Source organism: Anolis carolinensis, unplaced genomic scaffold (assembly GCF_035594765.1).
Source record: "Anolis carolinensis isolate JA03-04 unplaced genomic scaffold, rAnoCar3.1.pri scaffold_10, whole genome shotgun sequence".
In the NCBI taxonomy this organism is placed as follows: domain Eukaryota; kingdom Metazoa; phylum Chordata; class Lepidosauria; order Squamata; family Dactyloidae; genus Anolis; species Anolis carolinensis.
This window is the reverse complement of record NW_026943821.1, coordinates 7,067,876-7,083,325: the sequence shown is the minus strand read 5'-3', so window position 1 is coordinate 7,083,325 and position 15,450 is coordinate 7,067,876. Positions and strand designations below refer to the sequence as shown.

The 15,450-nt window shown below is 44.4% G+C and overlaps 1 protein-coding gene across 6 annotated transcripts in view; it reads left to right on the top strand.

The window, feature by feature from the left end:
* The window catches only part of actn4 (actinin alpha 4), a 170,315-nt gene that overhangs the window by 104,172 nt on the left and 50,693 nt on the right, over nt 1-15,450 (top strand). For all 6 annotated transcript variants that reach the window (XM_008122243.3, XM_008122242.3, XM_008122241.3 and 3 more), the window contains exons 4-5: nt 5,643-5,729; nt 13,754-13,841. In XM_008122243.3, the coding sequence (XP_008120450.1) occupies nt 5,643-5,729; nt 13,754-13,841 (175 nt within the window). The remainder of the gene's footprint in view (nt 1-5,642; nt 5,730-13,753; nt 13,842-15,450) is intronic.

The window sequence follows — 15,450 nt, the reverse complement described above, 5'->3', positions numbered from 1 at the left end:
CTTTTCCTGCCACATATCCTGTAATTTGCTTTACACACAAGGCATTCACTTCTCATCTTTCCCTCTCTTGTGCTCACCTTTCAGTAAGATAATACTCCCAGTCCTTCCAGAATGCCTTCTGAAATGGTTTGAGCTCTTCAATGTGCTAAATCAATGCCCACTTTGTGGTTTTTCTCATCTCCAGTTCATCTGATACGTTAACCTAGGTTGGGTATGTGGCGTTGCCCGGGTTATTTGAAAAAGTCAATTTTTAAATTGTACAAAACAACAAAATTACAGGCCCCCCAACCTCGAAATTTGACAACACAACCCATCATCCATGGCTCTAGGTTGATACAATAAAAAGAAAAGAAAAATAAAGTCCTAATTAGAGTGAGAGGAAGCTGAGAAGGAAGTGAAGCAGTGTCTATTACCAAAGTCATTATTATTATTACTATCATCATCATCATCATCATCATCATTATTATTATTATTATTGTGTTGCTGTGAACTGTGAAAATGAATGCAATCTGGCTCCAAGTATTCAAAAACACTGAAATCAGAATATATAAAAATTACTGTGGTATAATAAAACAGAACAATACAATCTCTAAAATCAGAACACTAAATAAAGAACAACACTCTGAAAACAGGGAAATTCCACACAGGAAACAATCAGGACCAGCTAACACCTCCCAACAAAGTATTCCCATCACTAAAGTCTGGCAAATCCTCTGTTTTCTGAGGGCCACAGACAGTAGAAGCACATAAAGTATCTCAAACAAAACCACTCGGAAAACAAGGGAATTCCAGACAGGAAACAATTCGGGCCAGCTAACACCTCCAACAATAAAATCTCTCAGGGAGGACACAGCCAGGCTTTAAAGCTGCAAGGCCATTACATGCTAATCATTTTCCCTAATTGCAGCATTCATACTTGCCTCCAACAGACAAAAAAAATCCAAAATATTGTATATTCACAACCTTTAGGAAATAATATCCCCTGATGGCGCAGCGTTTTAAAGGGCTGAGCTGCTGAATTTCTGGACCGAAAGGCCACAGGTTTGAATTGGAGGAGCGGAGAGAGCCCCCACTGTTAGCCCCAGCTTCTGCCAACCCAGAAGTTCAAAAACATGCAAATGAGAGTAAATGAATAGGTACTGCTCTGGCAGGAAGGTAACGGCGCTCCATGCAGTCATGCCGGCCACATGACCTACGGACAACGCCGGCTCTTCGGCTTAGAAATGGAGATAAGCACCAATCCTCAGAGTCAGACACGACTGGACTTAATGTCAGGGGAAAACCTTTACCCTTTACCTTAACTACCACCAATTCCTCAGTACTTTTATTTCCCATACCACAATACTTTGCCACAGCAACGCTGGGCACAGCTAGTTACCTATAATTCTAACTCTCCAGGCCAATTCCCCTCAAAACCCACCAGTATTCAAATTTGGGCATATCGGGTATGCATGCCAAGTTTGATCCAGATCCACCATTGTTTGGGTTCATAGTGCACTCTGGATGAAGGTGAACTAAAACTCCTGTAAATCCCTCTAAGGACCTCCAGTGTTTTTTGTTGGCCATGGCGGTTCTGTGTGCCAAGTCCCAGGTCCATTGTTGATGGAGTTCAGAGTGTTTTTTGGTTGCAGGTGAACTATACATCCCAATACCTACAACTCCTATAAATCATGGTGCCCCAAACCTCTCTAGTATGTTCAGATGCTGATCAATTCCTCTGTTTGCTGTGTGCAAGATCAGGAAAGGGTTATGGAAGAGGCAGAGGGTGGGTCATGCAAGTTCCACATCAAGAGCCGGTGTTGTCCGTATACCCCTCCAAGGTCATGTGGTCAGCATGACTGCATGGAGCTCTGTTACCTTCCTGCCAGAGTGGTACCTATTGATCTACTCACATTGCATGTTTATGAACTGCTAGGTTGGTAGAAGCTGGGGCTAACAGTGGGAGCTCATCCCACCCCCCACATTCGAACTGCTGACCTTGCAGTCACCAAGTTCAGCAGTTCAGCGGTTTAATCCACTGCACCACCAAGGGCTCCATAGAATGTGTTGTCGAAGGCTTTCATGGCCGGGATCACAGGGTTGTTGTATGTCTTTCGGGCTGTGTGGCCATGTTCCAGAAGTATTCTCTCCTGTGTGGCATGCCACACAGCCTCTGAGGATGCCTGCCATAGATGTGGGCGAAATGTCAGGAGAGAATACTTCTGGAACATGGCCACACAGCCCGAAAGACATACAACAACCCTGTGTTCCATAGAATCTTTGTAGGAACTCTATAAATAATAACTATTAGGCCAGAAGGAAGAATAGAAAAACAATGTCATAGGAAGGAGGAACAGGCCTATATATGAGTATCTTCAAACCAAAGGCATTGTCAAATACAGTGGAGTCTCACTTATCCAACACTCGCTTATCCAACGTTCTGGATTATCCAACGCATTTTTGTAGTCAATGTTTTCAATACATCATGATATTTTGGTGCTAAATTCATGAATACAGTAATTACAACATAGCATTAATGTGCATTGAACTACTTTTCCTGTCAAATTTGTTGTCTAACATGATGTTTTGGTGCTTAATTTGTAAACTCATAACCTATTTTGATGTTTAATAGGCTTTTTCTTAATCTCTCCTTATTATCCAACATATTCACTTATGCAACGTTCTGCCGGCCCATTTATGTTGGATAAGTGAGACTCTACTGTACTAGTATTGTATAGATTAGGCATGGGTAAACTTTGGCTATTAGGGTTTATGGGAGTTGAACTCCAAAACACCTGTAGGGCCATAGTTTGCCCATGGCTGATGTAGATGTTAGGTAACATTGTATATAGATTTGTTTCATTGTTTAATTATGAATATTCAAATGTAAAATAATAATAATATACCGTATATAGAAAGTAAAATGATGTCTTGTTTCAAATGACCATCTCAGTCCAGATCTTTTACCAGGCCGTGGGAGAACCCAGTTCAAAGCCTTTTGATTCTTTCAGGCGATGCCAGGCAAGGCAAACTGACTCCCGTCCTATAGAGCTGCCTTTGAGAAACCACTCTTGACTTTCCTGCCTTTTGGGACCTAACCTTGGGGAAGAAAAGAGCTGTTCTTTACAACTGGAGCATGTTCTGACAAGTGCATCAGTCATGGCATCATCTCCAGTTACAATGATGAAAGTTCACCAGATTCAGAGCCCTCGCCCTCCTTTCTCTGCACTCTTTGGAGTTTCATCGTGTCACATTTTTAAGGCATATCAACTTTAATCCATCCTGCTTCCAGGCGTTTGCCAATTTAAAGAGCGAATTTGCCTCTCCCAAGGCACTCATGAAATTCCATGTTCAGCTGCTCCCAGGGATGGCCATCCTCTTGCACCAGCTGCTTACTTGGCCTGGTGCATCTCTCATTAATCTTCTTAAAGGTTGAAATATTCCATTCTTTTCCGCTGCCTCCTCCTCTTCCTCCATTGTGCTGCATTTGGAAAGAATAGGCAGAGATTCTACAGAAGGACAGCTTTCTGACTTCTTGGGTGACTCCTGAATATGTCTATAAATGTCTATAAAAACAGCAACTCAAAACAAGTCCAGAAGGTTCTCTCCCTTTAATAAACAAATTTCTTCTTCCTCTTCTTCCTCTTCTTCTGCTCCTATGCTCCTTTGGGCATTTCAGTTTAGAGGCCCATACTGCTATAAATGTGAAGCCCCCGGTGTCGCTGTGGGTTAAACCGCTGAGCTGCTGAACTTGCTAACTAAAGGGTCGGAGGACCGAATCCAGGGAGTGGAGTGAGCTCCCACTGTTAGCCCCAGCTTCTGTCAACCTAGCAGTTTGAAAACATGAAAATGTCAGTAGATCAATAGGTACCGCTCCGAAGGGAAGATAACGGCACTCCATGCAGTCATGCCGGCCACATCACCTAGGAGGTGTCTACGGACAACACCGGCTCTCCGGCTTAGAAATGGAGATAAGCACCAACCCCCAGAGTCGGACAAGATTGGACTTACTGTCAGGGAAAAGCCTTTACCTTTAGTTATTGCTATAAATATATATCAGGTTTCAGAAGCCGACGGTGTTGTGAATAAGATTTACAATGGATACAGGTAGGGCTTCAGTGCTCTAAGCAGGCATTGCCACACCTTGTGACTAAGAGCAGCGACATGAATTATGTCCAAAAAAAAAAAAAAGGAAATACAGTAGAGTCTCACTTATCCAACATAAACGGGCCGGCAGAATGTTGGATAAGCGAATATGTTGGCTAATAAGGAGGCATTAAGGAAAAGCCTATTAAACATCAAATTAGGTTATGATTTTATAAATGAAGCACCAAAACATCATGTTAGACAACAAATTTGGCAGAAAAAGTAGTTCTATATGCAGTAATGCTATGTAGCAATTACTGTATTTATGAATTTAGCACCAAAATATCACGATATATTGAAAACATTGACTCCAAAAATGCGTTGGATAATCCAGAATGTTGGATAAGTGAGACTCTACTGTATAGGGATTTGTGCAAAATATGTACAGCAAGACGAAGAAGATTACAATATAATATAATAATATCTTCCTGTTGCTCGAGGCGGGAAAAAACATTAAAACAAGAGCTAAAACATTATTAAAAGCATACAACAAGTTCAGTGTTACTTACATACAGTCATTAGCAACTATACCTCTGGATTTCAAATAACAGATTTTCCAAGATATCGAATTAGAGACTCGATCATTTATGCCAAGCTGATGTCTTGCAATCAATCTGTAGCCCTCCAGATGGAAAACTACTTAATTCAGATTTAATTCAGGTTAAACCCTTGTGCCGACTGAACAGCTGACTTGAAGATTGGGTTGCTGTCCTGAAGCTTGCCAGTTCAAATTTGAGAGACAGGGTGAGCTCCCCTCTGTCAGCTCTAGCTTGCAGGGACATGAGAGAAGCCTCCCAGCAACACATCCGGGCGTTCCCTGGGCAACGTCTCTGTAGACGGCCAATTCTCTCACACCATGTTCTCAAATTGCTTCTGACAAGATTTTAAAAAGTACAGTAGAATCTCACTTATCCAACATAAATGGGCCAGCAGAATGTTGGATAAGCGAATATGTTGGATAATAAGGAGAGATTAAGGAGAAGCCTATTGAACATCAAATTAGTTTATGATTTTACAAATTAAGCACCAAAACATCATGTTACACAACAAATTTGACAGAAAAAATAGTTCAGTATGCAGTAATGCTATGTAGTAATTACTGTATTTACGAATTTAGCACCAAAATATCACGATGTATTGAAAACATTGACTCCAAAAATGCGTTGGATAATCCACAACGTTGGATAAGTGAATGTTGGATAAGTGAGACTCTACTGTAACAAGAAAAAAAAATCTCCAAAGCACTTCTAGAATAGAATAGTGGGATTGCCACATCAAACTTTTTTATTGTATAACCATATGCAAAGGCACCATCAAAGCATGAATGTGGATTTCCAAACCCATCAAAGTGGAACAGCCGGCGGTAGGTCTCTGACACATGTCACCTCTATATGTTGCATGCTTTCAGCTGGGATGTTTAGCATAAACACAGTTGTAGTCCCTGCTGTGCTAAAGATCCGATTTGGTGCCCTGCAAAGCTTTTCCTGGTTAACGCACGCTTTTGCCTTTTCTCCTAGAAATTGTCGATGGCAATGCAAAGATGACCCTCGGTATGATCTGGACGATCATCCTCAGATTTGCCATTCAGGATATCTCCGTGGAAGGTAAGATCCAAAGCTTCGCAGGGCTGGGTGGATACGCCTTCTGCATTTCCTGCCATTGCATGCAATTTATGGGAGAGGAGGGCGATAAATATAATACAATATAGAGGAAGAAGCTTGATAAAAATTCAAGCAGTGAGGCACTGTAAAACGATCCAGGGAGGTGCTCGTGCTTAGAAATTCTCTTCCTGTGCTTCCTGCTTCTCTCTCAATCAGTTCCAATAAATCTTTCCTTGTGCAGCTGCTGGGCCAGTTGCAATAAACATCACTTACTTTATGGAGCATTTGGCTCTGGCTGTTTGTCAGATACCTCCTCTGGAAATGTAGGTCCAAGTGGTTATAGGCAGCTGGAGAGAAGCTTTGGGGAATGGAATCCATCTCCTAAAGTCTTCTCTTGGGACGCTTTTGACCAGAAGGAAGGCCCACATCAACATTCATGCACTATCGAAATACTTTATGGCCGGAATCACAGGGTTGTTGTGTGTTTTCCGGGCTGTACAGCCATGTTCCAGAAGTATTCTCTCCTGATGTATCACCCACATCTGTGGCAGGCATCCACAGAGGTTGTGAGGTATATGGAGAAATTAAGTTTATATATCTGTGAAAAGTCCAGGGTGGGGGAAAGAACTTTTGTCTGTTGGAGGCCAGTGTGGATGTTGTAATTAATCACCTTGATTAGCATTAAATGGCCTTGCAAGCTTCATCTCCTGGTCTGAGGGAATCCTTTGTTCAGAGTTATTAGCTGCCCCTGATTTATGCATGTCTGGAATTCCTCTGTTTTCAGAGTGTTGTTCTTTATTTACTGTTCTGATTTTGAAGTTTTGTAATACTAGTAGCCAGATTTTGTTCATTTTCATGGTTTCCTTCCTTCTGTTGAAATTGTCGAAATACTTGTGGATTTCAATGGCTTCTCTGTGTAGTCTGACATGATGGAGTGGTCCAGCATTTCTGTGTACTCAGATAATATACTGTGCCCAGGTTGAACCACTTTTAATTGCTATAGAGTGGCACCTTTACTTTGAAATTTAAAATATCAGCAGAGAAGAACACAGCAATGCAAGATCTCTAAAGGATTAAAGAGACTTGCTCATTATAGTACAGGCAGCCCTACATATTTGCAGGTTTAACATTTGTAGATTTGAATAATGTAGCCTCTCTAAGAATCTCTAGGTCCTCTGTGGTCAGCTTCTACCTTGCACATTTACATCTTGTACATGAATACTATTATGAAATCAAACCCTTTAAGTATCTGTACTTGATTGATTGGGATTAGAGCAAGGAATCAGCAGTGATGCAAAGATATATGTGTGTGTTTAAAAAAAAAATAGGATTCCTTACTTTTTGCATTTATTGAGATTACATAGAAAACACAAAGTGAAAACCTCTTGCTTATTTATACTGGTAAACAGCGGTGTAAGTACTATTACAGTCGGTATTCATAGTGTACAAAATGCCTGCATTGGGAAGGACATGCATTCATAATCTTCCGATGCCATGGTGGACGTGAATGGCTCAGGCTTCTAGTTTATTTATGTTACTTTATTTGTTTCTGGTTTTTCTCCCAATATAGGGACACAAGGTGGCGAATAATAGAGACTTTACTTGTCAAGGACAGAACGCCACAAGATTCAAAGTAACAGAGTTTATTAGATTACAGAACTCAAAAAATGCCCGTAAAACACAAGGGCCAGGCAGTTTTTGCCTTTAGGAGCAAAAAGGGGCAAAAGTAAATGTTCAAAAGATAAACCGGATTAAACCGGAGTTTAATCCGGGTAAAAACAAACTGCTTGCTTCAGCCTGGGTATAAACGAAACGAAAGCCAAGGAACAAAAGATACAAAGAATGCAACTAATTGGCAGCAGATTCCTCTCTGCTGCCAACACTGTGCTTAGAGTAACTTGCGTCGCTCCCCCACACACACAGCAGACAGGATCTCCAACACGAGTAAATCAGCCAAGGATTGTAGCAGTTGAGTAGACCAGTTCCGTTCCGTAGATCAAAGCCAGAAGCAGACGTTTGTAGTTTTTCCAAGTCCAAGAAGGGGGGAAGACAAGCCGTGGTCAGTTCAGTCCGAGTTCTCAAAGCAGGAGATGGCGTCCGTCAAGAAGACGACGGAAGGTCAAGCTAATAAGAGTAAGCACAGGTTTGCACAAACAAATGCCCACACAATCCCTCCCGCCGTCTGACCCTGGATTCCAATCAACTTACGTCACAGCACAGGAAAGCACACAAGTCTTCAGGGAAGCGTCCCACACACACACGGATCCCAAGCGTTTGCCCAGATTACCTTGCCCAACGCAATTTGCAATTGCTCTCAAGCCCCATTTTATGCCAGTTACAAATCTTCATCACTGTCAGCTGTCCTCCTTAACCCGGGCGTTTCCTCATCACTTTCCTCGTCAGAGCTGGAACACCTCTGACTACGCCCAACAGCATCTCCAGATGTGGATCCCGTCCCATCCCTCCAGCTAAACCATGGGTCTAATCCTGAAGGTCCCCATTCATCTTCTGTCCCATCATGGCCAGTGGCACCCACTTCCTCCCTTACCCGAGTCCAATCCATCTCATCCTCCTCTGAGCTAACCAGCCCCTCCTCCATTCTCTCCGTAAACCCTTCGAAAGACTCCTCGTCAGATGGTGCTGCAAATATGTCTCGCAGTCTTTTTCTCTCTCGCTCCTCGAGAGTATCTGACTCTCGAGGAGTCTTACGCCCACGTCTGTCAGTAACAGAGCCATGAGGCTCAATCATAACACTATCCCCTCTCACAAAGGCCTCCTCCCCCGATGGCGGAGAAGTGGCAGTGATACCCTCCGCTATAGCACCACGACGACTAGAGGTATCAAGTTTCAACAGCGAACGATGAAAGACTGGATGGACCTTTAAACTAGACGGTAAACGCAAACGAAACGCAACAGAAGAAATCTTTTTAACGATAGGAAAGGGACCCAAATACCGAGGCGCAAACTTTCCCCCAGCCTGTTTAATATGTTTGGAAGATAACCACACCAAATCCCCTTCTTCCAACTCCTCCCCTGCCTGCCTGTGGCGGTCAGCCTGAGTCTTCTGCGTTGCCTTAGCTTCCAACAGTAAGCGACGGGCAACATCATGCAATGCAGCCATTTCCGAAGAGCGGTACACAGGGTCCGAAGAGACCACATTGGTCGACGGCGCCACACCTCCCCGTGGGTGAAAACCATAAGTTAGCTCAAATGGCGTATGCTGACTAGACGTGTGCACCGCATTGTTGTAAGCAAATTCCGCCACCGGTAACCACTTTACCCAAGCCGTGGGTTGATCTAAACAAAAACAACGCAGATACTGCTCTAAGAGCCCATTAACCCGTTCCGACTGTCCATCCGTTTGCGGATGGAAAGCTGAAGACACGTTTAACTTAGTCCCCAAACACTCATGGAAGTGTTTCCAAAAGCGTGACACAAATTGCGGAGCCCTATCTGAAATAATCACCTCGGGTGCTCCGTGCAAACGATAGATGTGCTTTGTAAATAGTAAGGCCAACGTAGGGGCCGCCGGAATGGTTGAACAAGGAATAAAATGAGCCAGTTTACTAAATAAATCCACCACCACCCAAATACAAGTATAACCCCCAGACTTAGGCAAATCTGAAATAAAATCCATGGAAATGATTTGCCATGGCCTCTCCGGAACAGGTAAAGACGATAACAACCCTCTAGGGCGCCCAACAGGCGTCTTACTCTGCTGACAAACGGCGCAGCTGTCACAAAAGCGCAGAATGTCTTGCCGCATCTTTGGCCACCAGTAGCTCCTGGTGATAAGCTGTACGGTCTTGAACCTGCCAAAGTGCCCAGCCATGGGTTCGTCATGGTGGGCTCTAATCACCTCCAACCTGAGGGTCCCTACTGGTACGTAAACCTGCCCCCTACGCACCAATACCCCGTCTTGATCCTGGAGATGCGGCAGTATGGTACGGTTACCTGCAGAGAGCAGCATCAGTTGCTCCTGAGTCCACACATCATCCTTCTGAGCCTCAAGGATCTGGTCATGTAACCCAAGCTCATTATCTACAACACACAGAGAGGCAGTAGGCAAGATGGTCTGACATACTACCTGCTCATTGGTCTTAAATTCCGGCTTGCGGGATAAAGCATCGGCCCGCAAGTTTGCCTTCCCCTCCACGAACTGCACCTTGAAGTTAAACCTGGAGAAAAACAAAGCCCAGCGGATTTGACGCTGGTTTAACTTCTTTGCTGTTTGCAAGTGCTCTAAGTTCTTGTGATCAGATCTGACCACGATCTGGTGCCGTGCCCCTTCAAGCCAGTGCCGCCACACCTCAAACGCCACCTTAATCGCCAACAACTCCTTCTCCCATATGGTATAGTTCTGCTCGAAGGGTGTTAGTTGCCGCGAGTAAAATCCACAGGGACGCAAGGTCCCTGAGGAATCCTTCTGAGACAATACAGCCCCCAACGCGTAGCTAGAAGCGTCCGCTTCTACCACGAACGGTCTGTCAACATCAGGATGGGTTAGTATGTTGTCCGATTGAAAACTAGACTTTAGTTGTAGAAACGCCTCGTGAGCTTCCCGCCCCCACACAAATGGCTGTTTCTTGCGCAGAAGCTGCGTCAAAGGTACCGTGAGCTTTGCAAAATTCGGAATAAACTCCCGGTAGTAATTAGCGAAACCCAAGAACCTTTGTACATCCTTCTTAGTCTTCAGCTCCTGCCATGAGTTGACGGCGTCAACCTTATGTGGGTCCATTTTAAGTTCCCTACCTGACACTACATGACCTAGGAACTCCACTTCAGGCACATGAAAGACGCACTTGGAAGCCTTGGCGAAAAGCCCATTAGCCCGCAGTCGGTGCAGAACCTGCTTGACATGTTGACGATGTTCTTTCTCGTCCTTAGAAAAAATCAAGATATCATCCAAATAAATCACTAAAAATTGATCAATTAGGTCCCTGAACACATCGTTCATGAACCTCTGGAATACCGCAGGAGCATTACAAAGCCCAAAAGGCATGACTCGGAACTCGTGGCATCCGAAACACGTGTTAAATGCCGTCTTCCATTCATCCCCTTCCCGTATACGGATTAAGTTATAGGCCCCCCGCAGGTCAAGCTTGGTAAAGACCTTAGCCCCTTGCACCCTTGATAACAGTTCCGAGATTAAAGGGAGCGGGTACCTATCCCGAATGGTGTATTTGTTTAGGATCCGATAGTCACAGACCAGCCTAAGTTCCCCAGTCTTTTTGGCTACAAAGAATACTGGTGCCGCAGTTGGAGAACTAGATGGGCGAATAAACCCCTTGGCTAAATTTTCATCTAGAAACTCCCGCAAAGCTTGCCTTTCCGGTACAGTCAAGGCATACAGCCTCCCTGCTGGCAGTTTCGCACCTTCTGCCAACTTGATGGCGCAATCATATGGCCTGTGCGGTGGTAATTTGTCCGCTTCTCTTTTACAAAATACATCAGAGAACTCCCCATACTCAGCAGGCACTCCCTCCATATCAGAATGAGTAACATTTAGAGTGCAACAATCCTGCCTCTTTAAGATCACTTTACGTGTTGCCCAATCTACTTGTGGGTTTACTACAGCTAGCCAATCCATCCCCAGGATCACATCATATCTAGGCAAGCTCGTAATATCCCACACAAACGTTCCCGTTACTCCCTGCACCTCCCACGTTACTGCTGAGGTTTCATGGTTAACCACCCCAGTCTCCAGCAGTCTCCCATCTGCTCCTTCCACCCACACGTCGCATGCCTTGCGCACTCTAGGAATGCCATGCTTCTTAGCAAACTCAATATCTACATAGGAGACCGTAGCCCCTGAGTCCAGCAGTGCCAAAGTAGAAACAAGTTCCCTTCCCCCAACAGATAATGTAATGGGTACGAAAACATGCTTCCTCCCCTCAGTTGACTGCTTGAGGAGCCCTAGTGCGTTGGACTCACGTCGCACTAGGGCTGGCCTTTTCCCGAAAGCTGGGAAGGTTTCACATTACAATTTTTGGCAAAATGCCCAGCATTCCCACAGTACAAACACAAGCCCAGCTGCCTCCTACGGCTCTTTTCCTCTGTAGACAGCTTTTTAAAGACCCCAAGCTCCATGGGCTCTTCCCCCATCACCACAGGTGCCCTGGTTACATGCATGGGTGGCGCACACATTGCTTTTGAGTGTTTACGAGCCTCGAACCTTGCGTCTAAACGCAGCACCTTAGCTACTAAGGCGTCCCAGCTTTCAGCCGGCTCCAAGCGTGCTAATTCATCCTGGAGCATATCACTTAACCCGGCAGTAAATAAAAGCATGAATGCATTTTCCCCCCAATCCAGCTGGTGGCGATACAGGTTAAACTTATTTAAGTAATCCAAAACAGTCCCCTTTCCCTGTTTCAACCGATACAGAGCCCACCCAGCGTTCTCCGTGCGGAGAGGATCCCCAAAAGTATCAGTTAACAACTTTTTGAAATTATTCAAATTGTCCTTGACTGGGTCATTTCCCAAAATTAAATTAGTGGCCCATTGTCCTGCGGGACCGGTCAACAAACTCAAAATAAAGGCCACCTTGCTAGTGTCTGTAGGAAAAGCATGAGCACTGAGCTGAGAAAAATAAAGCTCCACTTGTGCCAAAAAGGTTGGCAACTTGCACCTGGTTCCGTCAAAGCGTTCAGGAGTCAAAACATGTCCTTTCACAGCCTGAGCTGTTTGGCTAACGGTAAAAGCCGTTTGCAATTGGTCTACTTTGGCCCTTAACTCATCCATCGTCTTCCTGACGGGTTTATTGCTGCAATAAACTTTTTATGGGCGTTGGGCAATCTGTCAAGGACAGAACGCCACAAGATTCAAAGTAACAGAGTTTATTAGATTACAGAACTCAAAAAATGCCCGTAAAACACAAGGGCCAGGCAGTTTTTGCCTTTAGGAGCAAAAAGGGGCAAAAGTAAATGTTCAAAAGATAAACCGGATTAAACCGGAGTTTAATCCGGGTAAAAACAAACTGCTTGCTTCAGCCTGGGTATAAACGAAACGAAAGCCAAGGAACAAAAGATACAAAGAATGCAACTAATTGGCAGCAGATTCCTCTCTGCTGCCAACACTGTGCTTAGAGTAACTTGCGTCGCTCCCCCACACACACAGCAGACAGGATCTCCAACACGAGTAAATCAGCCAAGGATTGTAGCAGTTGAGTAGACCAGTTCCGTTCCGTAGATCAAAGCCAGAAGCAGACGTTTGTAGTTTTTCCAAGTCCAAGAAGGGGGGAAGACAAGCCGTGGTCAGTTCAGTCCGAGTTCTCAAAGCAGGAGATGGCGTCCGTCAAGAAGACGACGGAAGGTCAAGCTAATAAGAGTAAGCACAGGTTTGCACAAACAAATGCCCACACAATCCCTCCCGCCGTCTGACCCTGGATTCCAATCAACTTACGTCACAGCACAGGAAAGCACACAAGTCTTCAGGGAAGCGTCCCACACACACACGGATCCCAAGCGTTTGCCCAGATTACCTTGCCCAACGCAATTTGCAATTGCTCTCAAGCCCCATTTTATGCCAGTTACAAATCTTCATCACTGTCAGCTGTCCTCCTTAACCCGGGCGTTTCCTCATCACTTTCCTCGTCAGAGCTGGAACACCTCTGACTACGCCCAACAGCATCTCCAGCTGTGGATCCCGTCCCATCCCTCCAGCTAAACCATGGGTCTAATCCTGAAGGTCCCCATTCATCTTCTGTCCCATCATGGCCAGTGGCACCCACTTCCTCCCTTACCCGAGTCCAATCCATCTCATCCTCCTCTGAGCTAACCAGCCCCTCCTCCATTCTCTCCGTAAACCCTTCGAAAGACTCCTCGTCAGATGGTGCTGCAAATATGTCTCGCAGTCTTTTTCTCTCTCGCTCCTCGAGAGTATCTGACTCTCGAGGAGTCTTACGCCCACGTCTGTCAGTAACAGAGCCATGAGGCTCAATCATAACATTACTGCTCCTACGTCTTCCAGTTTCAGTTGTAAGGTGACAGTTCTAACATTATTACAACTCCTTTGTTTTTTTGATGCAGAAACCTCGGCCAAGGAGGGCCTGTTGCTCTGGTGCCAGAGGAAGACGGCTCCCTACAAGAACGTGAACGTGCAGAACTTCCACATAAGGTAAACGTTGGACATGGTGCATCTTGCGGATAGAAGTCTTTACCCTGAGCTACTTTTTTTGGATCACATCGCCCTGAATTCCACAACCAGTGTAGCTTCCTGGTGCTTTAATTTTCTGAAAGACAAAACTAGCAGTTTTCCTGAACAGAAGGCCTTGCCCATTGTGAACATCTTGAGGATGGCTTCCTGTTAACAGATTCAAGCAAGGTCGGCCAAGTTTTTAAAGTCAGAGAACCAGGCTTGGTAGAATCCATAGTTGCTGGCAAAAATTAAGGGATAATTCAGAAATGAAGACCATATTTTAGAGGTAGGAGACTTGGGGAGAATCATGGTAGAGCCTTAAATCAAAATATGGCCCTGAGACTGTGTCTACAACCTCCTCTAGTCTCCCAGGCCTGTTTCTTTTCTCTGAGAAGGTTCCAGGAGCAGAGCTTCACCTTTCCCATGCATCTCATCAAAACACTCTTCTACCACTTTGGTTTTTGAAACTAGAATGTCTGACTTTTGACATTTTAGGGTCAGATAATTGCCCCTTGGATCAATGTCTGTTGCCCATATCTGCAATAGAGTCTGATAAAGCAATATATGGAGAAATTAGATTGCAATTCTGAATATATTGCACAAGATTTCCCTAGCCTAAAATGATGCATTTTAATATATTGGGTTTATGGTTCCCGTCCCCTTGATCTGGTCATGTAAGTGTTATTTATTGTTATAACTAGCTGTGCCCTGCCACGCGTTGCTGTGGCCCATTGGAATTGCACTGAATAGCTCCGGTTTTTGGGGTTTTTTAGGCCCTGTGGAGGTTCGTGACGTGATATTTTGTGGTTTCAACCTCGAGGTGTGGATGATGGATTGTGTTGTGAAATTTCGAGGTTGGGGGGTGTTTAGTTTTGTTGTTTTGCTCGGTGCCAGGATTCCATCACTCTTTTATATATATAGATTGTATTTTTTATTTTGTTTAATAACGTGTTATTATGTTGTTATGTAATGTTTGTGTTGCTTTTATGACTGTAAACCGCCCTGAGTCCCATCTGGAAGATAAGGCGGTATATAAATAAAGTATTATTATTATTATTATTATTATTATTATTATTATTATTAATTGCATACATGTTCACACTATCATTCTGTCAAGCTGAAGAGCAGTTAGAAATGGTTTAGACCAGGCATGGGCAACCTCCTCCCCCCCCCCCCCCCCGTATTTTAGACTTTGACTCCCCCAATTCCTAGCAGCCTACTGGCTGTTAGGAATTGTGGGAGTTGAAATCCAAAACACCTGAAGAGCCAAAGGTTGCCCATGCCTGGGATACACAGAAGGCCCATCATCCATTGCATAATAGACTACAAAAACTCAGCTGAGGCAGGGTATTGATAATAAGAATTAGCTTTGAAAGGAGTTCATAGGTCCATAGAGCTGAGTCTCAAGCTTGGCCCAATGGAGCTCTTACATTTCAGTGTTCTGGTAATTGATGATGGTAGAATTATAACACATCTGGAGGGCAGTAGGTTGGGAGAAGCTGCAATTGATGGTCACCAGGCTTTGCATTTTAATACCTTTTTGTAACAATGCCATCCCATCCCCACTAGTTTTGAGAAACACTATTTC